The sequence below is a fragment of the Neolamprologus multifasciatus genome, chromosome 13, assembly GCF_963576455.1.
Source record: "Neolamprologus multifasciatus chromosome 13, fNeoMul1.2, whole genome shotgun sequence".
NCBI classification, from domain to species: domain Eukaryota; kingdom Metazoa; phylum Chordata; class Actinopteri; order Cichliformes; family Cichlidae; genus Neolamprologus; species Neolamprologus multifasciatus.
This window is the reverse complement of record NC_140451.1, coordinates 5,018,728-5,046,236: the sequence shown is the minus strand read 5'-3', so window position 1 is coordinate 5,046,236 and position 27,509 is coordinate 5,018,728. Positions and strand designations below refer to the sequence as shown.

The 27,509-nt window shown below is 39.9% G+C and overlaps 1 protein-coding gene across 2 annotated transcripts in view; it reads left to right on the top strand.

Annotated features, from left to right (window-relative positions):
• Positions 1–27,509, top strand: part of LOC146504900 (sodium/potassium/calcium exchanger 3-like) — a 126,636-nt gene that overhangs the window by 92,445 nt on the left and 6,682 nt on the right. For both annotated transcript variants that reach the window (XM_085183140.1, XM_085183141.1), the window contains 11 exons: positions 14,032–14,108; positions 16,325–16,399; positions 16,507–16,591; positions 19,353–19,456; positions 19,825–19,899; positions 20,085–20,110; positions 20,202–20,255; positions 20,959–21,086; positions 21,238–21,398; positions 23,789–24,023; positions 24,938–25,104. In XM_085183140.1, coding sequence (XP_085039266.1) covers positions 14,032–14,108; positions 16,325–16,399; positions 16,507–16,591; positions 19,353–19,456; positions 19,825–19,899; positions 20,085–20,110; positions 20,202–20,255; positions 20,959–21,086; positions 21,238–21,398; positions 23,789–24,023; positions 24,938–25,104 — 1,187 coding nt within the window. The remainder of the gene's footprint in view (positions 1–14,031; positions 14,109–16,324; positions 16,400–16,506; positions 16,592–19,352; positions 19,457–19,824; positions 19,900–20,084; positions 20,111–20,201; positions 20,256–20,958; positions 21,087–21,237; positions 21,399–23,788; positions 24,024–24,937; positions 25,105–27,509) is intronic.

Below are 27,509 nucleotides of genomic sequence, written 5' to 3'. Positions count from 1 at the left end.
ACAGAATGGAGGTTTAAGGCATTTCTGCACTGGCTGCACTGACAAGTGGAATTGTGTGAGTATTCTTAAATAGCATCGTCAGTATAATCTATTTATTGTAAAGAGACATAAACACGAAGTGGATAAATGACAGTTAATCTGTCTGTAGTGATTGGTGTCGAAAAACAACATGTTACGAGTCATATTTGAGAAGTAGCACAGTGCATGTGGAGTATGCACTTTGATCATTTAATACCCTGCCGTGTGTTATCCCCACATGTTCATTGACTTAAAAGCTGTTCCTTTGGCTGATTGCTTTACTTTACTTAAGCTTTACTTAAGTCCTTCAGTTTGATGGTTTCATCCAGCCTAAAACCAAACAAACCTAAATAGGTCATTTTTTTATTCTCCTCAGACTGAGCTCTTTCATTTTGGTGTTATATGAAAACTGTATGTGGGGCAGGGTACTCCTCACCCTACTCTGCACATGTACCTCTATAATGCTATCAGTAATCACTTGTGGGCGGACTGACAGTGGCCAGTTGGAAAATGCAGCGGGCAAAAGCTAACATCAGTACAGACCGCAGGCCAGTCCAACAGTCGGCCGCATGTATCTGTTCAATCCTAAACCAAGACGCATATTCATATTAGAGATGGACCGATCCGATATTATGTATCAGTACGATACTGACGTAAATTACTGGATCGGATATCGGAGAGAAATAAAAAATGTAATCCGATCCATTAAATATCAAAAAAAGCACCTCACAAAACTTGCGACACGGCGTAACTCGGCTCATAATAATAATTCATATAGGACTATTTTCAACATTTAAGCACTTACAGTAACAGAACCCTTCATCCCCAGTGTCAGAGGATGACTACGGAAGCACAAAACCTGTGTTGCTGCCAGGTTACCGCAATATGCTTATCTGTCAAATTCCGCCAAATCTTATCAAGATAGACAAAAAAAATTTGTGCATGTTTCTCTGCCACCGATAAAACAAATAAAAGCTGTCTTCAGAACTGGCTTTTTCCAGCTATGGGTTCGTGCAAAGTTTAAACTGCTCCTCTCTGTCGTGATAAATGACGTTGTATAACTGCATTTTAAATAAATAACATAGACACATAATATAATAAACCAGTCAGAAGCTTAAAGTTTTAAAGTGTTTTCTTTATGAATATTGTAGACATTATTACAAAGTAATATCTCCAAAATGTATAATGAACTCTGTATTTCGCTTCTTTTAAATTTCTGGGAAACAGTCTCTTAAATACATAGACAAAAAAACAAAATAGGCATTCTGGATATAATCAGGAAACTTTCAAATGTAAATCAAGGAAAACAGAAACAAAACTGCTTATTATCAAGGCAAAACAAAAGTTCTGAATGAAAAAGGCACTAGAGGTACTGTACTAACTCAGTAAAGTGGGCAGTGAGCCTTATATAGATATGGGACCACAAATCCAGTGTTGATGTGAAGTTGTTCAATTGTCACTATCCTCCATAAGTAGCTGGAAAAGCGCCATCTGAGAAAAATGTTTGTGCATGGGTCAGTTATTTTAACAGTGCCCTCATTTTTTGAGTCTTTATGGGGCGTCTTGTTCGGTCAAGGTTTGTTAACATGGTGTCATTTTGTCGTATATCTCACCGCAAGGGCATCATTAAACCCACCGTCCTTTACAAGAAGGCTATGTTAAATTGACATCACATCGATGCTGTCACAATCTGTTGTTTCTGCCAGTCGTGCACTTCAGAACATGAAAATACCATGCAGTAATATTAGTGGTATGTGGTTATGTTTCGGTCTTGCCAGTATATTTGTAGTGGACTGTGGAAGCATGTGCAAGACGCCTGCACAAATCCCAGTTAAACCCATGGCTTCACAGTGTATCAAGTCAAATTACAGTCTAACAACAGTGGAATTATAGTGATACTAAAAGTTTAAATGTCACCACCCAGCTCCAGGTTTCAAAGCTCTTTCCAAGATTTTGATATGGAAACGTTAGAAACGTTGAATTTACTTATTTTTGTCCACCAGCACTGCACACTCCTGCACGTGCATTCAGCTTGTTAGAACAGTAGTTATTTCGTGGTATGTTGCCTGTTCTTCCATCTGGAAGCCTCATTATAAGTGCCAGGCTTGAAGGGAAAGGAGAGAGAAGAGACAGCTTCGTGACAACGGCCTGTCAAACACACACAAACACGCAGCTCTGGTAGGAATAGAGTTGGCCTGTGTCTGTGCCTGCATTGGCTGGCCGGGTTGAGTGAGCCTCTAATCTGTGAATTGAAAACACAAAGATTCCTGGAAAGAAGAACCCGTGCCAGCAGGCTGAGACTGTTATTGTCTTTGTTATTCTGGGGCTGTGTGGAATTGGCAAAAGCAGCATCTCATCAGCATCTATATGAGCCCGCGGATGTTGCGATTTGTGTGTTTTTGTAATGTGTGCGTGAGAATCTGCATACAATTTGTGTCAGATGTGCGACAGCACAGACACCGAACTTAATTGTTCTGTTCTCAGCATGTTCTCAGGATGATGTGGCCTGCCATTTTTATCTGTGTGCACAACTGTCCTGGCTGGGAGCGTTCAGTGTGAAGCAGATTTTGCTGATGGAACCGGCCAATAAAGCGAAAGCTGTTTTCTGACAGATTTGTTTCCCACAGAGTTGATAAGTACCTTTCACTTGCTGACTGACTTTCTGTTTAACATCTGAGGTTCTGCTGATGCGCTTATTAAATTACTTGGAGAAAGAGACACATTTAAACCAGCCTAAAAATTTCAACGATGGCAGTGTTGTTTTATTTGCAACCTGCTCTGTTGTTTTCTCACTGCTGTTTGTCAGTCTCTCAGTCTGTTAGTAGGTGGGAGCAGAAACAATCAAGACAAATTTCCTGCAACTGATATGACCCAAAATTCATATCTCGATATTCTTTAGCTGGATGGCGATATACGATATATATCTTGATATTTTTTAAAGCCATAAAGTAAGAACAAAAAGAGAGTTCTTAGTCAAAGCTGTGTCCCAGATCTCACACAGGCACTTTTATTAACATACAGCATAGATGTACATGAAAAAATTACTCAGAAATAAATTATCAGCATTTATTAAATAATAATGCTCCATAAATAAAATAAAGCAATGTTGTTTTTGTGCATAACAAAAAGCTCACAATTGTGCAGTCAAAATGTAAACTAAAAGACGCTGAGCATAATAACAAAGACAGGCAGATTTCACAGCTGCTCTGGTCCCAAGTTCTACTGCGTGACTGAAAGCCTGGAGTTTGAAATCCTCTTTGTAACCACGTCTCTTACAGGTGCCATTTGTGGTCCTTATACACACACAATACGGTAATATTACGTTGAAGACAATCCATCAAGCGGTGCGGCGTTGTAGCTTACCAAAGTCATAGTGAAACAATTTTTGACAGATTGCTGAGCGCCGTCTGCCACATAAAATCGGTTCGTGGTCAGTAAGCACAACCAGAATTCATACATTAGGCGCACAGTTGATTTTTCAGAAAATGAAAGGATTTTAGGCATCAACGTGTTAGCGGTTACCTCGAGAGGCAAACTTGTGGCTCCACAAGTATAATTATAACGTAACATAGACTATATCGATATAAACGATATTGTCACATCTCATATCTTGTATAAAAATATATCGATATATTTAAAAACTCGATATATCGCCCAGTCCTAGTGGAGAAGTACAAATTTGGGCCGTACAAGAAGACATTAACTTCTGGTGCAGATCTGAATCGGTTAATATTTGATAAAACCATATATTTTTTGATGAATATCGTTGTGAATTTACATATGATGCAAAAGTTGCGATAGGCCCCCCAAGTGCAGTTCAGCTTATTGTTATTTGAATTTGAATGAATTATCATTTTAATCTAAGTAGTTTTATGTAGCTATAATGTATTTACCTTTTTCCAAGCATCGATTCAGTAACATAAACTGTTTTGGCTGTCAACACATAAATTCTAAATTTGGTTAAGTAATCAAATATATAAACAAGGGAAAATTTTACTAATAATCACTTGTGGTAAAAAGCCTCCCCTCTAGTATCACTCTGTCAGCAGACTGGCACAGAGGCTGGATATTGATCAGAAAGGCTGTTAGCCACAGCGTTGCTAAGGAGTTAATTAAAGGAGCGCTATCCATACACAACACCGCAAACAGTATGAGCTTGTGCAATGTAAATTCTAATGGGCTAACCTCACTAAGAAAAAGTTTGCAAACCAATTGCCTTAAAAACGCAAGTGGAATAGAAAATTTATGTTGTAACGAAAGAAACTGCAGACTACTTCAGATGTACTCTTGTGTTAGTAAATACTAGTTGTTTAGAACAGTAATTCTGAGTAATGTGAAAGTTCCTGCAACAGATGATTTCTTAGTTGTATTTGCTTGAACAAGCGTCTCATTTATTTTTTAAAACTATGCAAACTGATTGTTTTAGAAAGAGCTCATGTTATCAAGGGCTTCAGAAATCCATAGAAATAAATAAAAACAGCTCCATTCTCCTAAAAGAGTCACATATATAAAATAGAGTGGCAGTATAAATGTGACATGTTTTAGTACTGTAACATCATTTGTAGATGAGGTGCAGAGAACAGGTTTAGTCCACCAATTTGGTACTTTTTACATATAAAAAGTCACAAACCATAATTTAATATAATTAATGTGGGACTTAAACCCATTTCATTAGACTGTACAGACATTTATATAGTTAAATTCTTGAGAGCATCCAATTAAATACCTTCTTAAAAAATTATGGCAGTCGCCCCTGAACCAAGGTGGAGAGCATCTGGGAGTCGACACTCTCAATAGACCTCAGGCCTCGTCACTCTCAAAGCCTGTCTAAAAGCAAACAAAAGCAACAGCTAATCAGTTATTAGAAAACTGCTCACAGTACCCATTTATACATTTAAAAAAAATCCAATGTTTTAACTATTTAAACTAAAGATAAAAACAAAAAGGGGTCATTTGTATATGAATGAAGTCAACTGTGATTTGCTACATTCTGTTTTGGAGAAATTGTCCCTCCCGGTTTTACAAAAAGAAAAATCAATCAATGACAAAACAAGAGAGGAGTAAAAGTTAGGAGGCCTCTAAATCTGTGTGATCAGCGTCAGCCTTTTCATTTAACGCCTGATAAAACCTACAATTCAATAGGAAACTTCCCCACACCTTCTTTTTTATGTAAAGTTAAAAACTTAGCAGTGCTGCAGACATCAGGAAGGTCATCATCACGTAGAACATTGTGACTTTGCAGCACTTCCTGTCACATCTCTCTTATAGAACTGAACAAATAGAGAACAAAATTAAGAACCATTCAAACTTGCAAAGACAATAAAAGGCCATCATGTGACTGTATAGTTGCTGACTGAAGGAGGGAAACCTACAGGTTTATCATTATTAACAGCAGTGAAGAATACTGTACCAGCTTATAAACTGTTGCAGACTTATAACTTGGGCTGTGTGCGTATATACACTTCCCCCTTCTTCATTTCTGAGTTGTTGGGTTCTTGTTTTTGCATATTTGTCATAATCAAATGTTTTGGATCAAATGCCTTTAATATTAGTGAAAGGAAACAAAATCAAATAAAAAATGCACCTTTTAAAATAATGATTTCATTTATTAAGGGAAAAACAATGTCTGAACTTACCCGGCCCTGTGTCAGAAGGTAACCAGAACAACTGGTTGTGCCACTCTTGGCATCAAGACCTCCACATTCACATTCACACCATCAGTCTCTGAAGCAAACACTCTAATACAGACAGTCTTTCTTATTCTTGGATCTGTGAGAGCAGAAGTCTTACTTGGTCATCTCAGGCACACACTCTCACTGTCAGCACAACAGCTTCATCCAACTGCTGATCAGACTTTGATCTTATGAGGGGCAGCCTTGTGTGCAAAAGTCCAAGAATAAAAATATCAATCTGGAAATGAATAATAAGGTAACCTTTATATTTTTGTCTTATCAGTATTACTGTGATGTAGGATAAAACCCAGGATGTGTGTCATGTTTCGGCTGTGTACAGGCAGGAGAAGGACCCAAATGCAAAACTCACGACAACGAAATTAAACTCAAAAAGCTGCTTTATTAGGATCGTGACAATGTGTTGCTTTTTTAGATTAACACCCATGCAGAGCGCTATCCACCTGAGAAAAGGTTAAAAAAATAATAATTTTTAAATGTGTATTGAATGGAACATTAAAGCAGATTTCCCATGTTCTGGGTATTTTGTTGATATTATTAGGCGATTATTATCCACCCACTGGCCGACTTTACTGCAGCTCCTTTTTTGTTCCAATGTATGTTTGCTATTTTACATATTTTAGCCAATACACTGAACTGAAAAGCAAGCAAAAGATGGTAACTAAGCTACAACATAATGTTGTTAAGTGATTAACGCTGCTGCCTGGATTACTGGAAAATACAGATGGTGATTTAAACCTTGTTGTGATGTTTTATGATAATCAGCTGACCACTAAAGACCAATAGAGGACATCAAATGACAGACCCGTGTCATTCACAGCTCTAACCTTCTCTTTTTTTCCCCTGGCTGTTCCACATCATTTTAGATTCCAATTAAAAACTCATTTTTTCTCTTTCCCATCTGCCTCGCTCATGTCTTCCCCTTTTCCCTCTCTCTTCATGCTGCTGTCAGTTCCTGTAAGCAGACAGGACTGTGTTGTCTTTGGGCCACGCAGGGCAAAAGCCGCCTGACTCACGAGCTCTCGGCTGTTGAGAGGGAGAATGTCACTGCACATTGGGTTGCCTTCACGTTACACAAGCGCACACACGCAACAAACAAACATACAGGGGGGAAAAGTGCACGTGCATACTCACAGAACACAGATAGTACTCACACAGAGCAAGCCAAGCAAATCCCACATACACACATGCACACGGTCATGCTGGGCCGAGGCTATTTTTAGCCTGGCTGCTCGTACGCAGAGTCATATTCAACGGGAAATCCACAGGATGGCTGTGTATGAAGACGCGGCATATTTTGGCGTGTTGTGATTGACCACTGCTGTTGGACAGAGATTGATTCATGCTGTCACCTCTGACAGGTCGAGGATGGAGGGACAAAGCGGTGTCAAAGTGATATCTTCACTCAATGCGGTGCCAAATGTGTCATGTGTTGGAGTCAACCTCTGTCCCCAGTCGATCACATCTGTACACATAAAAATGCAGATTTATGTGTCTCATTACAATAAAGATATTCAGACACAGTGAAGTTCTAGACAGACAGAGGTCCAGAACAGATTAGGTACCCTAAGCCTTTAAGTGGTAGTAACTGAAGCGTTATTTAAAAAGGCTTTACTTGTGCCAACTCTTTTAACCTTCCTTTAATTTCAAAAATTATTTAAAGTGTATCTGTATCATCTTCAGCTTCAGTTCATGAAAGTTTCATTTTTTAGCAATTCTTCAGTAAAAATGTACTGTAATGATGTAATGTAACGATCTAACTTTTTGGATAAAAACTCTGCTATAATGTTCCCAGTGTAAGCATTAATACATCAGTCTAAAATTAATTTAACTCATTTAATGCAGGACAGCTTTCCAAGTCTTCCAAGATTTACCAGAAATGACAAATGTATCACAAAAGTCTAAAATTTTATAGAGTTATTCGTATGCTGGTTTAGCTAGATATGACAAATTAGGTCCACTTGCACAGCAGGAGGGACCCAAAACAGATCAAGGATTCAGAGCAGATGAGCCCCAGATTGAGTTTTGCTCCATTTACTTCCTTGTTCTTCCCGTTTGGATCCATTTTGAATCGTTCATAGTTGCTTATTTTGTCCAGATACAATCTGTAATTGGAACAAAATGCAGTTTCTTACAATTCCTTATTTGAAATGTTTCATGCTGCTAAACTTCTGCTCTTCATTTACCCATTGCCAAGATGAGTCCTGGTCTTGTAGCGCTATTCTTTCTCTATTATTACACCTACTTAACTCAGGGTGAATGTGCTCAGAGCTGACTGAAGTAATTCTGTCAGCTTTCTCTGTTCCTTTCTGCAACCAAAAATACCGAGCTCTTATTAAAGCTCTTATTAAACTCAGAGTTTATCTTTAAACTCAGAGTTTGTCGAACATGCTGTCTGGAATTGTCCCCAGGTTATGTTCCAGATTAGAAACCAGTGCATATGGTATCACTTCATCACCATGTTTGTAGATCCTTTTGTGTGTGTAGAGTCTACAGGGTCTATGTCTGTGTTTTTTTAATAGCATCTATAGTCTCTGTGATGAACAGATTTCAGATTCTTCTTGATTATTGTTTTTATCCATCCATCCATTTTCTTCTGCTTATCCGGGTCTGGGTCGCGGGGGCAGCAGCCCAAGGAGAGAAGCCCAGACCTCCCTCTCCCCAGCCACCTCCTCCAGCTTGTCTGGGGGAACACCAAGGCGTTCCCAGGCCAGCCGATTATATAGATTATAGAGATTATATCTATAATCTCTCCAGCATGTCCTGGGTCTGCCCCGGGGCCTTCTCCCGGTGGGACATGCCCGGAACACCTCACCCAGGAGGCGCCCAGGAGGCATCCTTGTCAGATGCCTGAACCACCTCAACTGACTCCTTTCGATGTGGAGGAGCAGCAGCTCTACTCTGAGCCCCTCCTCATTCTTTCGGTCACTACCCACAGCTCGTGACTACAGGTGAGGGTAGGGGCATAGATCGACAGGTAAATTGAGAGCTTCGCTTTTACAGTCAGCTCTCTCTTCACCACGACAGACCGGTACAGCGTCCGCATCACTGCGGCCGGTGCACCAATCCGTCTGTCGATCTCCTGCTCCCTTCTCCCATCACTTGTGAACAAGACCCCGAGATACTTAAACTCCTCCACTTGGGGCAGGAACTCATCCCTGACCCGGAATGAGCACTCCACCCTTTTCCAGCTGAGGACCATGGTCTCAGATTTGGAAGTGCTGATTCTCATTCCCACCACTTCACACTCGGCTGTGAACCCTTCCAAGGCAAGCTGGAGGCCATCACCCGATGAAGCCAACAGAACCACATCATCTGCAAAAAGCAGAGATGAGATCCTGAGACCACCGGAGTGAAAGCCCTCCGCCACTTTGCTACACCTAGAAATCCTGTCCATAAAAATAATGAATAGAATCGGTGACAAAGGGCACCCACCAGGAACGAGTCTGACTTATTGCCGGCTATGCGGACCAAGCTCTTGCAACGGTTGTATAAGGACCGAATTGCCCACAGCAATGGGCCAGACACGTCATACTCCTGGAGCACCCCCCACAGGACACCCCAAGGGACACGTTCGAATGCCTTCTCCAAGTTCACAAAACACATGTAGACTGTTCCACGACCAGGACAAAAACCGCATTCCTCCTGTATCCGAGGTTTGACTAACAGATGGACTCTCCTCTCCAGCACCCTGGCATAGACTTTCCCACGGAGGCTGAGGAGTGTAATTCCCCTGTAGTTGGAACACACCCTCCAGTCCCTCTTCTTAAAGATGGGGACCACCACCCCGGTCTGCCAGTCCAGGGGTACTTGTCCAGGTAACATTGTAGAGACGTGTCAACCAAGACGGCTCTACAACATCCATAGCCTTCAGGAACTCGGGGCGGACCTCGTCCACCCCAGGGGCTCTGCCACCAAGGAGTTGTTTAACTGCCTCACTGACCTCGCCCCCAGAGATTGGTGGGTCATCCCCTTTGTCCCCAGACTCTGCTTCCGCCACGGAAGACATGTCAGTGGCATGTGTGTTAAACCTATTTGTACTTACTGACTGTAGACCAAAACATGCCATGTTTTAATTTAGTTTTTACATTTATACTTTTAAACTGTTAAAAGTTTAGACTACCAAGACAATAGCTGAGAAAATAAAAACTAAAACTGTCTTTTAAAATTTAATCTAATTATTCTTAGCAACAGAGCAGCTGATTTTTTTTGAAGACATTTATTAGTAATAGTTCAGATGCTACCAATGCAACCCCATTCATATGAATGCACAGGCGAAACCCTCAGTTAGCTTAGCAAATTGCTAATCAGCTGTTTATCTCATGTTCCCAATGTTAGGGTAAGTGAATCCAGACAATGGAACGATGCCCAATCTATGTTAAACTCACTAGAACAGGTCTCTGCCAATCACTTCTTGATATCAGATACCATCCCACAAAACTTGGATAAAATGTAATGTGGGTGATCAAACCTCCAGCCTCGCAACCATTCAGGGCATCTGTCTCAGCTTACATGAGATTATTTGCAGAAGTAGGGGACTAGTGATTGTATTCAAATCCTGTTTCCAGTGTCAGCAGTCGCAGTCTGATTCTCTCTTTTGAGGCATAGACATTTGTCAAAAGCTTCAACAGTCTTGTTCTGTGTGCTGATTTATTGTCCACCAAGAATATGTACAAGACTTTGTGGAGTTCAGATTGTCATGTGGTTTAAATTTATGTTTTGCTGAGATTTGTGACATGCATATTTTCTACATTTTTGCTGTTTAACATGTTCCCAAGTTAAACTGTAAAACTTATGTCACCAACTGTGACAATTAATCCTTTAGCAGCGTTGTCATCAGCTTTTAATGAGTCTGTGCTTCACAATCAGCATTAGCATTAGTACTGTAATCCAGAGTCCCTCTGAATTTGTGCTTCTTTGATTTCTACTTGTACTGATCTGCTGGATGTGGTGGCTTCTTTTAGGATGAAAGCCAGTGATGGATCCATGCAAGAAGATGGCAAAGGGATTTTAAGAAACTTCTTACTTGTAATACCAGAGAGCTATTAGACCTCTTAAAGAAAAGATTTCTACTATCAGCACTTTTTTCTCTGGTCTTCGGTCATGCTGCTTCTCCTGTATGCCCATTGTCTTAGAGAATTTTCTCCCCTTTAACTGAAATAGATCAGCATCCCACCCCATCATCAAAGATGTTTTTAATACCCTTGGGCCATGTATTGTTGACCTGATTTACTCCTCCCTGATATCTGTCTGTGTCCTGGCTGCTTTTAGACATGCTGTAGTACAACCTTGAAACATAAAGTAACTTGGATTTTTCCTTCCTCTTTAATTCCATGCCCATTTCTGAATCCCCTTTTCTACCAAAGGACTTAAAAAAGGTAGTTTTTAACCAACTACAATCATGTCTGGATTTATTTGAAATCTCTAAGAAGTTCCAGTCTGGTTTCATATTATGACATGGCAACAGACCTTTTAAGAGTTTTTAGTGTCCTGCTTTTAACTGTTGATTCTTGTGTTCTTGGATCTGACTGCTGCATTTGACACCGTAGAGCGTAGCATTCTAGCATTTGATCAACAGATTAGCTCTGTTGTTAAGACAAACTTTTTTCAATTAAGCCTTTTCAGTAAGGTGAAGTACTGCTTCCCTCCATGTTACTCTGGGACAGTAAATGGCACCTTCATTACTTCTCAGTTAGACTATTGTGATTCTTTGGATGTCAGCCCTGATCAGTCGTTACTTCTTGCCTGGAGGCTATACAAAATGCAGCAGCTCAACTTAAAGGAAAGACTGGCCTTCCCTGCATTGGCTTCCTGTCCCTTCATGATCCAGTTTTTCTTCTTACTTTCAAGACAAGTGCTGCCAGACACGTGGCAGCACTTCTGCTATCATTTTGTTCGTATTTAACAAAAAAAATGCAGACATAAGTGTACACATTCGTTTTTGACTCCTAGTGAAAATTGTTTTCTTTACAAATGACTCTCTTACTGAACTAACACTTTAACATGTTTGTGCTTGCTGCTTATATTACTTTCATATTAAATAATTTGCACTCAACAATAAACAAATACACCCTAACAAAAAGATTCAAGGGCCAAATTGCATTATCTTTCTTCACGTCACTATACGTGTAGGGGCGATGTGGGCCGCAAGTGGTCCCCGGACCGTGGGTTTGAGACCTGTGATTTAAAGAAATCACAAGAAAGCTTGCCTAAGAGAGTTTGTGCTGTCTTAACAAACAAATGTGTACTTTCAAGCTCTTTAGAATTGTCACTGCACCTATTTCCTGTTTTCCTAGCAAATTATAAAGAAACTCTGTGGATATACATTTCATAGGAACAAATGCATATCCACACATTACTGATTTAGTGTTTAGTGCTTTATTGTGATTCTATAAGTAGACCTGGGCCCAGAACAGTGCCCTGTGGGATACTGGGACAAACTGGTAGTGGAGAGCGATGTCAAATTTAACAAAGGAAGTTTTGTTAAGTTTTGTTAATGGTGTTAAATGGCTTCCGTATATCCACTTATAAATGCAATCCATTATTACTCAAGTACATGCAAATTGAGCACTGGAGGAAAAATCTTGGGCTGCTCTACCACCTTTTAATTTACAGGCTGAAGTTTTGATTTTAGTCTTTTTTAACTTGTTGCAGTTAGGGCTGGGCCATATCATACCGTTCACGGTAATACTGGTATAATTTTGGGCAACGATAGAAAAATGAAATATCGCGATAGAATATGGGTAAAACGCACATGCGCAGTGCCTTTGTTTTCATACGCATGGCGGAAAAAGCATGGCGGCGAAAGCAAATCGTTGAATGAAACAGATGAACCAGAACTGGTTTGTAAAAATGCTGCAACTTCAGTGGTGTGGAACTGGTTTAGCTTTCGACCGTCAGATACACAACAAAGCACTATTTTTGGTAGAGCATGCTAGCGAGCCGTCGTTATTACCGCGTTTTTTGGAAAATCCGGCACACTTTAAATCAATCCTTTGATTTCTCTGAAAATCGAGAGTGCCCCTTATAATCCAATGGGCCTTATGTATGAATTCTGGTTGTGTTTACTGACCTCAAAACGATTTTATGTACACGGCGCTCGAAAGTCTGTCAAATGTTTTAGTACGACTTTGCTAAGCTACGAAGCCACACTGCTTGATGGATTGTCGGAGCATTACGGCTATCGTAGTCAGGAGCCTCGCGGAGTGATACATACTGTGCTTCAACATAATATTACCGTGTTGTGTGTGTATAACCTCTTTTTAAGTTTTGTGGATATTATACATGGTTATGCTGAGGATATGTCGGCCAATTTCCACTGGAAATGCCTTTTGGTTAAACTTTCAGCAAGGAATTTGCACTGTTAAATTTTAAAATTAAAAACTTTAATGCACATAAAAAACAGCTGCTTGTTTAAGTGAAAATACATTGATGGTTTTTTTTCACTAATAAAGTTGTGGAGTTGTAAAGTATTTTGTCTAGTGTCAGTTATATCATCAGTTATATCGTTATCGCAAATTTTGAAATGTATATCGTGATAAATATTTTTGGTCATATCGCCCTGCTCTAGTTGCAGTGTGTTTCTGTTTCCTGTGTTTTCATTTTAAAAAGAAGACCATAAACTTATGAAGCAAACATCTTTCATTAGAAAGAAAGAGAAAGAGCTTTGAGGTGTTTACCTGTACTAAACATATTGTGGCACTAGTTATTAGGAATTTTCAACAGTCAAGTATAATGACTGGTTTTCTCAATTCACATTTCCATGAATGATTATAATTATGACCACAGTCTTAAACCAAGAGGAAACGGTTAAAGTGAGTTACTTTAAAATGAAAAACAGACTACCTCTCTGCGTGCTGTTATAATTTTTCTTGTGTGCTTTAAAAATTTCTTTGTCATTTTCCTTCCTGTGGGTATATTTATTCATAATTGCCATTTGAGAATTTTCTCTGACTTTAGTTGCAAATCGCTAACAGACAAAAGCTAGACTTAAAAATGATGGAACCGATCATGGGAAATGAGTGTTCAATTGCCTTGTGTTTATCTTTGGATTTCAACAGTTGCCTTTGTTCGAAGTCACTGTAGTGCAACTTCTTTTTCTTAATTTCCCTCCCTATTAGATATTAAATTCAGTCATCCTTTGGACCTGTATCTGTGTTTGATTGTATTTATATGTTTATTTGTCTTTGTTTGGCTGATGAGCTATTTCATGAGGCCCTCAGGGTATCTTCCTTGAGCTGCAGTCAGTATTTAATTGCTCAGATTTTGCCTCCTTTCACTGTTTCAGCATGTGTAAGTGATTTTTCCTCCTCTCTCGCTGCAGCAATCCATGAGTTCCCCAGGGATTACTTCACCAACAAGCAGCGCGTGGAAGGAGCAGTGGGTCTGCACGTGCTTTGCGTGAGTGTCACCTGCAGCACACTACAAGGACACTTGAATGTTTTGGAGTTAAAGTTGTTGCATATCCAAAGTAGTTATAGCTTTCTTCTTTTCAGTGGCTTTAAATGCTTTAAAATAGATTGTCTTCCATTTGAATGGGTCTTAATTTTTTTGTCACATCTCTGAAACTTTCAAACTCACAAACTGAGTGTTTACCCCTGCTATGTATTTGCATCATGCAATTCAACAGCATCATTAAAGGTTGTGGGTTTTTTTTCAGGCAGGTTGGTTTCTGATCCACATGGAGATAAGAAAGGTAGATGATGTTGTGTAGGCAGAAGACTGAAGGATTCAGCTTAATGATTTTAGCCTTGAAGATACAAAAACCTCTTTACTTAGCCTGGTGGGGAATTAGTGAGACCACATGGGCTGCCAGGATAGTACTGTACCGCTAGAAACACTGAAGTTCATTAGAAGAAGAAGGAGGACTTTGCTAGTTAGCCTTCATGTGACAGTTTATTAGGGGTGGGGGAAAAAATTGATACTGTGTAGTATCGTGATATTTTGTTTGCTAATAATGTATCGATACAGGGACAGCAGAAATCGATATTTTGTTACAAAAAAGGTTTTTGTGCTCTGACTTCAGAGCATGTTGATCCTTTTTCTGAGCAAGAATCCTGACATTCCTTCACTGTCCAAATGTGTTTAAGTTGTTTTTTGGCAGCAATAAACATGACAGTTTACTTATTTTAATTTAAGACATGTTTTATTTTAATTAAGTTTAAAACTTTTTTATTTAATGTAAAATTATATTTTGTTTTAATTTACTTTCAAATTCTTCAGTTGCTGAAGGGGCGGCATAGTTTTCATAAATTGCATAGTTCAGAATAGCTATAATTGTACCAGATGGTTGCGTTCAGTTAAGTTAGACTAGACTGTAATACAAACCGTTCAGTTTGTCAGCAATAAAACTGACTGAGAGAAAGACTGAGTGCGAGACTTTGATATTAGATAAAATGAATATTTATAAAGTTTACCTTTATGTACAGAATCTGAATATCGCAAAATATTTAAAAAAATTGCAATAATATCGTATCGTGCGTTAAGTATTGTGATAATATCGTATCGTGGGATGTATGGCGATTCCCACCTCTACAGTTTATGCCTGCCATTGTTGTCTGTTGACAATGATGTCACAACTGCTGGGGTATGGTGTGCTTTGAGGTCTTTTTACAGTAGTTTCTTATGCTCTTCCCAACTTTTGTCAGTCTGGGAACACAATTGTGTGAACTCTGTATCAGTGTACTCTTTGGTATATCAATGCATAAGCAAAGAGATTGTGAGATGGCAGAGGATTGTTGTGTATCAGGCTGGGATGAAAGGTACCGCTGAAAAAAACCCACTAAAATATCTGTGGTTGTTTGTTTTTTTTAATTACTTTACTTTCAGCAGCTATGAAGACCAGACCACATCTGCAACTGCTTGCAGTTAGTTGCAAGTTTCAGTATCATGGAGTCACTCTGCGTTCAATTTGCACTTGAATGTGGGTCAACTTCCCCATTCCATGCATTTACATGCAGTCTGTTTGGGATACCTGTGACATTACCTGCCATAAATTGTTGAACTTGTAAATCTGTTGCCATTTACATGCTCAGAAATTTACAATGAATTTATGAAGCTGCTGCTATATAAATTCATAACGTCTTCTGGTTAACAGTGACGTAGTTGATCCACAACAGTGATTTAATTGCAAACTGACATAAGTGTTTAGCAGCCTAGAAACATGGCAAGGTTTAGCCTTGTTCCATAGAAATAAATTCAAGCATGTTTTGCAGAAGTACAGATGTGCTAGACTGTTCTGGGAAGATTATTGCTGAACTTTTGACCAGCTGTTCCCAGCTACTTTCAGCTTTTATGCTTTACTAAGCCCCACCAGTCTTTGGCTGAAGTCTGGAAGCAGAGTATTGTTAAATACGTAAGTGAGCACATTTTCCAACAGTTCCTTGGCAAACTGATGAGTTTTAGTAATATGTCGGTGTATTATTTTATCTGCTTGTAACTCTTTGCTGGGCTTTCAGGTTTAGTCTCAGCAAACATCAAGTAAATGACAACAGAAGCTGAGATTAAACTGCAAACAAAGAAAATAGAGCACAAATTTTTTTGTTTTTTCAGCAGGGGGTCTTATCCAGTTGTAAGTGTATACTGTTCTTCACCTGTGTGTCTTTGGGCATCTGCAGGCAGTCTACATGTTCTACGCTCTGGCGTTGGTGTGCGATGACTACTTTGTCCCCTCGCTAGAGAAGATATGCGAGGTAACAAACATTGTAGACTGTAACTGCACTGCTGCTGCACTAACATCACACACTCTCACTGCCACGCTGTGATGCTTAGAATATCTTTCTCTCCCCTCGTCCACCAGCGTCTGCATCTGAGTGAGGATGTTGCAGGAGCGACCTTCATGGCAGCAGGCAGTTCAGCGCCTGAACTGTTTACCTCTGTCATTGGTGAGACAGAGACATACACACACATTTTAGATATAATTTAGCTGTACAGCCATTCATAGTACAGTTTGATAATAGCATACTAATAGTGAGGCAATAATTTGTTAATAAAGGGGTTAAAAGTAAATACATATTTAGAGATAATATTAACAGCAACTATAATACGGCGTTTACACATTTTCACATCTGAGCTTATACTGAGTTGATATTTTACTTCAACTTACATTAACTTATTCTGTCGGCTTATTATCTAGCTAATATAACATTGTCGCCAGTTTTTAATCCAGATATTGGGCAGATATTACCACTGTTACAGCTCCAGCTGGAATCCTTTGCATCTGACTCCACTCTAATAGAGTATTCAATTCAATTTTATTTATACAGCCCAAAATCACAACAACAGTCACCTCAAGTTGCTTTATATTGTTCGGTAGACCCTACAGTAATACATGCAGAGAAAAAAATGACCTCCTATGAGCAAGCACTTTGGTGACAGTGGGAAGGAAAAACTCCATTTTTAACAGGAAGAAACCTCGGACAGAACCGGGCTCAGAGAGGGGCGGCCATCTGCTGCGACCGCTTGGGTTGAGAGAAGAGGGTCTTTTTTGTTTTGGTTTGGGGGGGTTTTGAAGTACCATAGCTAACACTGGCAGCAGGGCTGTCAAAATATGCTACTCTGATACTAACTGATACTAAAAATCACCCAGGAGGCGCCCAGGAGGCATCCTTGGGGGATGCCCGAACCACATCAGCTGGCTCCTTTCGATGTGGAGGAGCAGCGGCTCTACTCTGAGCCCCTCCCGGATGGCTGAACTTCTCACCCTATCTCTAAGGGAGAGGCCAGCCACCCTTCGGAGGAAGCTCATTTCCGCCGCTTGTATCTGCGATCTCGTTCTTTCGGTCACTACCCACAGCTCGTGGCCATAGGTGAGGGTAGGGATGTAGATCGACCGGTAAATTGAGAGCTTCGCTTTTACACTCAGCTCTCTCTTCACCACGACAGACCGGTGCAGCGTCCGCATCACTGCGGCCGCTGCACCAATCCATCTGTTGATCTCTGGCTCCCTTCTCCCATCACTCGCGAACAAGGACCCCGAGATACTTGAACTCCTCCCCTTGGGGCAGGAACTCATCCCCGACCTGGAGTGGGCACTCCACCCTTTTCCGGCTGAGAACCATGGCCTCAGATTTGGAAGTGCTGATCCTCATTCCCGCTGCTTCACACTCGGCTGTGAACCATTCCAGTGCGAGCTGGAGGCCCTCACCCGATGAAGCCAACAGAACCACATCATCCGCGAGAAGCAGAGATGAGATCCTGAGGCCACCAAAGTGAAAGCCCTCCGCCACTTGGCTGCGCCTAGAAATCCTATCCATAAAAATTATGAACAGAATCGTGACAAGGGGCAGCCCTGGCGGAGCCCATCACCCACCAGGAACGAGTCCGACTTATTGCGAACCAAGCTCTTGCAACGGTTGTACAGGGATCGAATGGCCCGTAGCAATGAGCCAGACACCCCATACTCCCGCAGCACCTCCCACAGGACACCCCGAGGGACACGGTCGAATGCCTTCTCCAAGTCCACAAAACACATGTAGATTGGTTGGGCAAACTCCCATGCACCCTCAAGTATCCTTGAGAGGATAAAGAGCTCCTCTTTGTCCTTCTCTGAATGGTTCTATAGTATGATGTCAATCCCTGGACTATCTGGGTAATATTTATTGCCATCAAAATGTTACTATATCACAGCAAAATCTCCAGTGTTAAATTAACACTAGAGAGTGTCTATATGTGTCCACTCTTTTGAGTGTTAAATATAACACTGTTGAGTGTTAAATGAACACTTTTGACAGTGTTGTATTTTTAAAAGCAACCTAGTCAGTTTTCAAGATTTACAATGACTAACACTGAGCAGTGCTGATTTTCTAACACTGGAATATTTCTAACATTTTGAGTTATTTTCCAGTGTTAGAAAATCAGCACTGCTCAGTGTTAGTCATTGTAAATCTTGACACTGTCAAAAGTGTTCATTTAACACTCAACAGTGTTATATTTAACACTCAAAAGAGTGGACACATATAGACACTCTCTAGTGTTAATTTAACACTGGAGATTTTGCTGTGATACTGTTAGTAAAGGTTTTTAAATGTGTCTTCCCATTTTTAGCCTTTACCTCTTATTACTGAGAGACAATCACTTCCCATATGGAACTCTTGTATGCTTTTCATACAAGTTTCATACAAGACAGATAAAAACTTTATAAGATTTATATATATCTTTTCCATATGGGTTGGCTTGGACACACAATATGGGGAACCAACTGAATGGTAATAAATTCTACCACAATAGTGACGTGGCCAGTGAGCAAGCCAGTAGAAAATACTCGAGAAAGATAGGCCTGGTCAGCAGGTTACCAGCACCCAAACTTTCAAAATAAAAGCCAGCAGTCTGCCTGAGAGTAAATCAATTCAAAACATTAATAGAAAATGTTAAAATAAGCTGCCAAATATGCTTTTGTGCTTGGCAGTACACCTGGGCAGCCCTCACTAATAAAGTCTATGCGAGGGAAATCCTTCTATAACTCAACAACACATGCAAACAGAGTAACTTATTATGTAAATGCCATCACCAGCTAGACAAAGGGTCGTGGATCAGTGAAGTACGTCAAGATTACCAAAGAACTGCACCAAGCAGGATGTCTCTGTAACCTGTGGACAGATGACTTGCCATGTGTGGTAATCAGTGATTTCCTTTCCTTCTGCACAGGAGTTTTCATCACTAAAGGTGACGTCGGGGTCGGCACCATTGTGGGATCTGCCGTCTTCAACATCCTCTGCATCATCGGAGTGTGCGGGATATTCGCTGTGCAGGTACAGAATAAACCGCTGATTTTTAGCCAGTGCAGTACACACACTCTGTGACTTGTTTGTTTAGGCCACAGTTTAGATTAAAAACCATGGATGGAAACCTTTTTTGCCTGAATCAGAAAATGATACGTGTCCTGTTCACTGCTGTAATCCCACTAGGAAAAGAGAATCATACTTGAAAGATTTTTTTTCTTATTTAGATTACATGTTACGTAAGATGCCAAACAGATGCACACACACGCACAAAGAGCTTGGCTTATGTTATTAGTGCACGGCAGTGAGAACCTTGTGGGAACAAAAGAAGGTGTAGCTGAGCTCCTGTAAGTTGTAGAATTGTCTCAGTCCTCTTGTCTCTCTGTCTTTTCTTCCAGACGATCCGTCTCTCCTGCTGGCCTCTGCTCAGAGACTCAGTCTACTACACCTTATCGATCTCTGCTCTTATAGTGGTAAGAAGCACCTTAAGGTTAACATAGTAACACATCAGATACTTTAAAAGCTCCATACTGGATTTCCTCTATGGAGAAATATTCTAGTTACTCTGATTGTTTCTTTTTTTTTCTTTTCATCTGAAATGATGCCTTCATGTCTTAGATATACTGGTTCTCAGATTTTCACCTCTCTCTTATTACAGTTCATATATGATGAAAAAGTAGTTTGGTAAGTTACACGTTGATTAACTTTGCAGACACCTGGCACTTACACTGTACAGAGACACACATGATGAATGCATCCGAACTGTCTTTTCCAGGTGGGAAGCTCTCACGCTGATCCTGATGTATTTTGTCTACATTTTGATCATGAAGTAAGTTCAGTTCATCCACTTTGAGGCTTAAAAATGAACAATGAACTTTTGCTCTGTGCCGGAGTGTAATGTACCCCAACAGTAACAGTTACTAAAATAAGTATTGATAAAAGTATACATGTAAGATATCCCTGGAATTAAAATGTCTATTTAAACAGATGAATAACAAACAAATAATAATAATAATAATAATAATAATAATAATAATAATAAATATCTTTTCTTTTGGCAAATTTAGCAGATATACGGATAAATATTAAGTAACACAACAACAATGTGGATATTATCTAGAAAAGAACGTCATGCTTTGTTTCAAATGCATTGTAGTATTTCATTGAAAACAGTGAAAGTTTACTGAATATCAATATTACAAGCAAAAAATACCAAATGTTTAAAATTGTTGCATATTAATGAGTTTAATATAAGACCCGTGATCTGTGTCATTTATTACGCTGCGATATGCAAACTCATCCCATGTGTAACATAATTTATCCTTATGTCTGCAGCAGTATTATATGAATGGGATATATAGAAATGATACATTTCTTTATGTGTGCTGTGCCACAAGCAGCTTATAGTACTTGACAGAACATTTTTGAATATGATCAATCTATCTCTATTGGGGGGCTACCTGCCGTAAAGAGCAATCCCTTGACCCAGCTGCACCAAGCAAAGTGTCGTTTTAACCCGACTTCTGTTCCAGACTGAATTCCCACATTGTCCGTTTCCTGGGGAGGAGGAAGAAGAACTCGACCACTTTGAGAAACGGTGCAGCAAATAACACAGAACTGGACGATGGCTGTGATGCAACTGCTGTTCTTTTAAAGAAAGGTACATTTTTATTGAGACTTTGTACATGTAATGTGGAACTTCTGATTGAGCTAGTGTCTCTGCTTCCTGCTCTTTGCAGTCGTAATACTAAGGAAAATCTTACTGGTTTATTTCAATAGTATAGCTCGTATTCCATGTATGTGCCCCACAGCAAACCACCACAGGAAGACATCTGTGTTAATGGTAGACGAGCTGCTGTCAGCGTACCCCCACCAGTTGTCCTTCTCCGAGGCCGGCATGAGGATCATGATCACCAGCCACTTCTCCCCCAGAACTCGTCTCACCATGGCCTCACGAATGCTCATCACTGAGGTAACGGCACACGCAGGTGCACCTCAGCCACACTTTTGATTGAAAAAAAGAGGGGAAAAAAGAGATTGCTGACATTTCCAATTTGAAGCAGACTGCGTTGTGTTTTTCTCCAAGGGGAAAGCGTTTCAGACAGCCTCTTTAGCAAAGTAATCTGGAGCTGTACACAGTCCCTGGCCTACAAATCAGCTCCACCATTGAGGATTCTAGGCATGGCCTGCTATGCTACATTTACAAAGGGCTGTTCAGGACGTGATGGGCAAGCTTGGAGCAAAAAGAATCACACGGCATCTTATTTGCCATAGTAGTTGAAGAGTTTGTATTGTCTGTGATTTGGTTTTCATTGCAGCTCTCCGTGTGCGCATTAATCAGTCAGAATGTTTTTCTCTGTCTGCACAGAGAGTTTCATTGCCTGTCAAGCTGTTGCGTTGTGAACATATTTGCATAAGGCAATGACAGCGGTGATAATGACAGACAGACAACCATGGGGGGGTCCCAGTGAGATAATTACAAAAAGACAGCTTGATTTGCAGTTGTTTTGTGTCACTTTCAGTCTGTGATATAGACTGTACATAAAAGATGGATGCAGCTTCTAGGTCTGAAAAGTCAAGCCAGTGCAGACGTGCCGTAAACCTGCATTCTTTCAAATGGCCAACAGAGGGCAGCTCTTCAGATTGCTAAATTAGCTGTACTGTATTATGTTGAAAACAGCCATCAGCTCCTTTGGATCTATGATCTTTATAATTCAATAAACAGTTCCCTCATGACTTTAAGATCAAAGTTTTGAGACAAATTCAGTTGTTTTGTTTTCTGTTTCTTTTAAATTAAGTCCTTTTAATAGAGTCAGAAATTATGATAAAACAGGCAGTGGTTTAGAGCAGGCCTACCTCATGTTATGTCCAGTCTCACCACACAAAGATTGGGGCACAAATTGCTCTGCTTAGGCCTTCACAGGACCTCTTTAACAATGGCATCCATCAGTATATACACTCTATGACCTGAGATGCTTAAGTGTGTGGGTCTTCTGATCATCTGTGTCCAGGGTCCCCTTCTCTTATAAACCGCTTTGAATATCAGTCTCTGTTTTTAAAACAGCCTTGTCTCTTCAGTCAAATATTTTGAATTATACGCAGTTTTTCCCCGAAATTATCAGTAGGTGTAGGTGCTGGTGAATTTATCAAATGACATGTTTGACAGTCAGTACTTACCACACTGAGGATCTGTGCAAATCCTGCCTCACATCAGACCGCTGTGACACCCCCACTGTGGTGCCTCTACATCTGTCGCTTAAAGAAAAAGTAGAACCATAGCTTATAGACTGGGGTATAAACACGCAATATATGTTGAATATAATATTTTCTGTTGAATCTTAAAGTAGGTGAATGTTAACAACTGCAGTACAATCTTAAGCTCTCTAGTAGAGGAGTCTGGCCCTCACAATGTTATACTGCTGCAGGAAAGACTGAGATTTGTTTTGTGCAAATGCACAGGAGCTCATGTTCACTCATAATGTGATTCTCTTCTCAGGGCTGAGAAGATTTGTTATATAACAAATTATTGTTTTACTTTTACTTTTGTCAGCAAAAAATAAAACAGGCCCAGAGAGGCTGCAAGTAAGAAAGTCAGAGACAGAGCAGGAGAATCGTGAACATCAGCTTAACCTCCCCGCTGTCAAGTGTCGACACCACTTAGACATCCACTGTTGTTTTTACATTCATTCTGATACAAGTTAAAATAAAGTACATTTATATAGGATGAGTTCACAACAGTCATTTAACCTCCTAAGACCCAAACTCGTTTTTTTATTTCTCTTTGATATTTGGGCATATTGGGACCCGATGAATGTAGAAATAAAGAATTACCAGTTTGTTTGTTTTTTACTTGATTTTTGTTTCTAAGAAAAATGAGAGCCACACATGGGGATATTTGTTTAAAATTTCAATAGAACAGTAGCAGTATAATGTCCTCGTAAATGGATATCAGGCCCTTGTAGAGCAAAATTTAGTATTTTGGTCTAAATAACCCAAAATGTGATGTCCACATATGGCCAGGTCCAAGGAGGTTAAAGATGTATTGTAAGGTAAAGATCGTATTATATGAAATTTTCACCTGTTTGACAAACAGAAATAAAAGTCTCCTAGCAGAAGGGCAAAATATATAAAAAGGCCTTTTTATATATATTTTTATATTATTTTTTCCCTATAAAAATAACATTTCTCTGAAACTGAATTTCTTCAGCATGTGGCTAAAATTCAGCTAAAATGTTCATGGATGCTGTTTAGTACTGAAGGGAGAATGGGGCTGTTCATGCAGGCGCATCAGATCTGACCATCTCCCTTCTGTGTTTGTGTGTTTGTGAATGTGCTTCTTGTGTTTGCGGTGGCGACGTATAGAGGCAGCGTCTAATCAACACACGGACTTTGACTAACGGTGACTCGGAGGTGAAGGGAGGGAGCAGGTGGGGCATAGAAAACGGGCTGTCTGGAGCTGAAAGGGGCGTTGGCGTTCGGCACGATGACCGAGAGGCCGGCAATGAGACGGATAACGAGGACAACGAGAACAATGAGAATGATGAAGAGGAAGAAGAGGAGGAAGGAGAGGGACCTTATGTGCCATTCCAATGCCCAGGTAAACCTTTAGATGACTCTTGTTTTTAAGAGTGATATGTTTTTCAATCAAATCACAGCGAGCGGTCGCAGACTTGGTCCCCATCTTTGAAGAAACCATTTCAAACTCAACAAGGATGCAACTTTATTGCACCCAGTTTCAATCATTTTGGTCGTCCCTAAAAAACAGTCCCCTAACCACTGTTTTCTCTAACACGACTAGAAGCATGGATCAGCAGACCTCTTTGCAAATGTTTAGTTTTATTTCTTGAGAATTGTTAATTACTTTCAGAGAAAACAGGTTTTGGTTCAGGGACAAAGAAAAAAGAAAGAAACCTGCTATAATATTTATGCTAAGCTAGGCTAAGTTTCATACTTTCATACTAAAACACTTTTTCTCATAATCTGTTTACTTGTTGTTAAAATAAAAACTCATGCAAAAACTTGTATCCCAGTTAACTTCTAATTTTATTTAACTTGACTTAAGTTTCCACCTCCAGGCTTAATTTATTTAAAACATTGAACAAAAAGAGTGAAACACAAAAGCGTAATCATAAAAAGTAGACCAACGTAAGAAGTGAAGGGATAATTTTACTGACAAACTCAATCATGTTCAGAGAGGGATGCAATTCATTTGATTAAAATAACGTTATCCCATATCCCAAACAAAAGAGGAGAACAGAAAAAACATCACTCTGCTTGTTAATTATCGTTCAGTCGTTGTGTGCTTTCATATTGGACTATACTCAGATCTTTAGCCAGTGATAAATCGGAGTTAAAAACATGCGTTAGTTGGACAGTAAATTATTCTTCCTGCTAGAAAGCAATGTCGGTTTTAAACGCTTGTCTTTTCTGTCTTTTCTATCATTCTTCTCTCTGCTTGTGTGTCAGTCTCAACCCAGTCTAAATGCTGTATCTCGCTCTGTGTGTCTGCAGCGGGTGGGTTTAATAAACTGAAGTGGCTGCTGGCTTGGCCTCTGGCCCTGCTGCTATACTTCACCATCCCCAACAGCTCCACACCTCGCTGGGAGAACTGGTTCATGCTGTCTTTTGTTTCCTCCACACTGTGGATCGCCAGCTTCTCCTACATCATGGTCTGGATGGTAAGTGACGATGGGGGAAAAGCAGACTTGTACTGAAAAGCAACATGAAGCTGAAAACAAAAATTCAGTGGCATATAATAACAATAATGTATACTTCATTGATCCCCGTGGGGAAATTCCTCTCTCCATTTAACCCATTCACTCAGTGAAGCAGTGGGCAGCCATTGGGCACCTGGGGAGCAGTGTGTGGGGACAGTACCTTGCTCAGGGGTACATCAGGGTAGCCGTTCAGTGGATTCGAACCCCCAATCTTCCGATCATGGGGCCACCACTCTACCTACGGAGCTCTCCATGATGCTGTTCTTTGTGTGGCTTTTGTTGCTTCTGTATATGAAGCTCCTGCTACAGTATAAAAATCAACCAAGCAGATTGGTTGTTGAAGCATTTCAAAAAAGTGCTTGTATACAACATGTGCTATATGAGAACCAATCCATTTACCTTGGCCTACAGCAACACTGTGACGAATTTTGGAGTGATTTCTGACCAGAATTATTAAACAAATATGATTAAACCAATATGTAGGACTGCTTTGCATTTGGGTAATATCTCTACAATTAGAAACATCCTGTCTCCGAGTAATGCTAAAAACCAGTTGCATGAATTTATTACTTCTACGCTGGACTATTGTAATTCATTGATGATCCAGAAGGTTCACCTACAAAGACCCAGTATATCGTTGGGTCGTATGTGTTATGTGAAGGCTGTGTGCACGCAGGGGTGGTGATATGAAGGACCCAAAATGCAGACTCATGGAAATCAAAGGTGAACTTAAATACAGCTTTAATGCTGAACTCCAAAAAAGTAACAACACTGAGACTCTAAGGTAAACTTTTCACAGACAGAACACACAGCAAAATAAGGGTAGATCGCGACAATGACAAACTGAAACACAGGGCTTAAATACATAGAGGAGCAATCAGGGAATGGACAACAGGAGGGAAACACAGCTGGGGCAAATCAGAACTGACGAGACAAGGAAGCGTAAACTGAACACACTGAGATAAGACAGAGACCTTCAAAGTAAAACAGGAAACACATAACACAGACTGAACAAAAGACACAGACTCACATGCAGGCACTACAACAGAGGGAACAGAGATGTGGGACCAGGGCAGACACAGACACTGACTGGACACGGGGATATAGCAGACAGGGGAGACAGCAACTAAGGATTACACAGAGACAAACCATAAGACATGACTCTAACGAAAACCCAAAGATTATAAATAATATAATGAACTCAAAAACCCTGGGTCAATGTCCCAGGCATCCTAACAGTATGGAGGCTTACTGCTGGTTCCTAAAAGTAGAATGAGAGGCAGAGCCTTCAACTTTCAGGCCCTTTTTCTGTGGAACCATCTCCCAGTTTGTATTTTGGCCACAGACACTCACTCTGTGCTGATTAATTCAGTTCAGTTAAATTCATTTTTTATAGAACCAAATCACAACAGCAGTCACCCCAAGGTGCTTTATATTCTGAGGTAAAGGGCCCACAATAATCCAGAAAAAAACACAAAAAACCAACAGTCTTTGTGAATGTGCTAAAAATAGCAGAGTATAAAAAGCCATGGCAGCGGATAAGCTAAAGTGAATATCCATTCATCCGCAGGGCTTAAAGTAAAGATAAATTACGTTTTTTATCAAATGTATAAGGACTTATAATTCCAAGAAACAGAATAAATACGTTTTAATCTTTAGGCAGTTTATGAATTGTGTTTTTTTTAATCAGTGGATGGTGACATGACTGGAGTATATGCATGTTGGCTCATTATGCTGTTGCTGTTTGTTTTTATTTCATGCCTGGTAAAAAACAGCTATTGTTGTAAATAGATACTTTATAATTGTATAAATAAAAATGAAAGGTGGTCAGAAACATTAAAATCAAATATATAAATAAATGAATGGATGAATAATTCCCTGTGTATCCACTGAATAGTACAGATAATAATTTAACACTATAGTAAATCGAACATGTTCCCTATTTTGACCTAACTGCTAACTGCAAGAATGCATTTAGCAGAACATTAGCTTGAAAACTTTTAGCTTTACAGTTGTTTTGGGGTTTTTCGAGCTATGCGAAATATTGATATGCTAAACATGATTCAGCAATTTTAGTCTGACATTCAATTTAAAAAAGCTGTTATTAGATTAACCAACTGTGGTAAAGTATTGAATTCGTTAGCAGCTAGTTAGCTCGTTGTTTTGTTTTTGTTAGGTTTTTATTCTGTCTAGATGCTAGGACGCTCCATTTACACAGGATTTATTTGTTGTGGGGAAATGAGGTGATTTCAAAATGATCCACTCCCAGTTTAACTGAGTTAAGAGTGTAAAAGTCATTTTCTGTGCAGAGCTACGCCAATCGAGCTCATTGATGTGCTCAGTTGTCAGCCACAGGTAGTTATTGC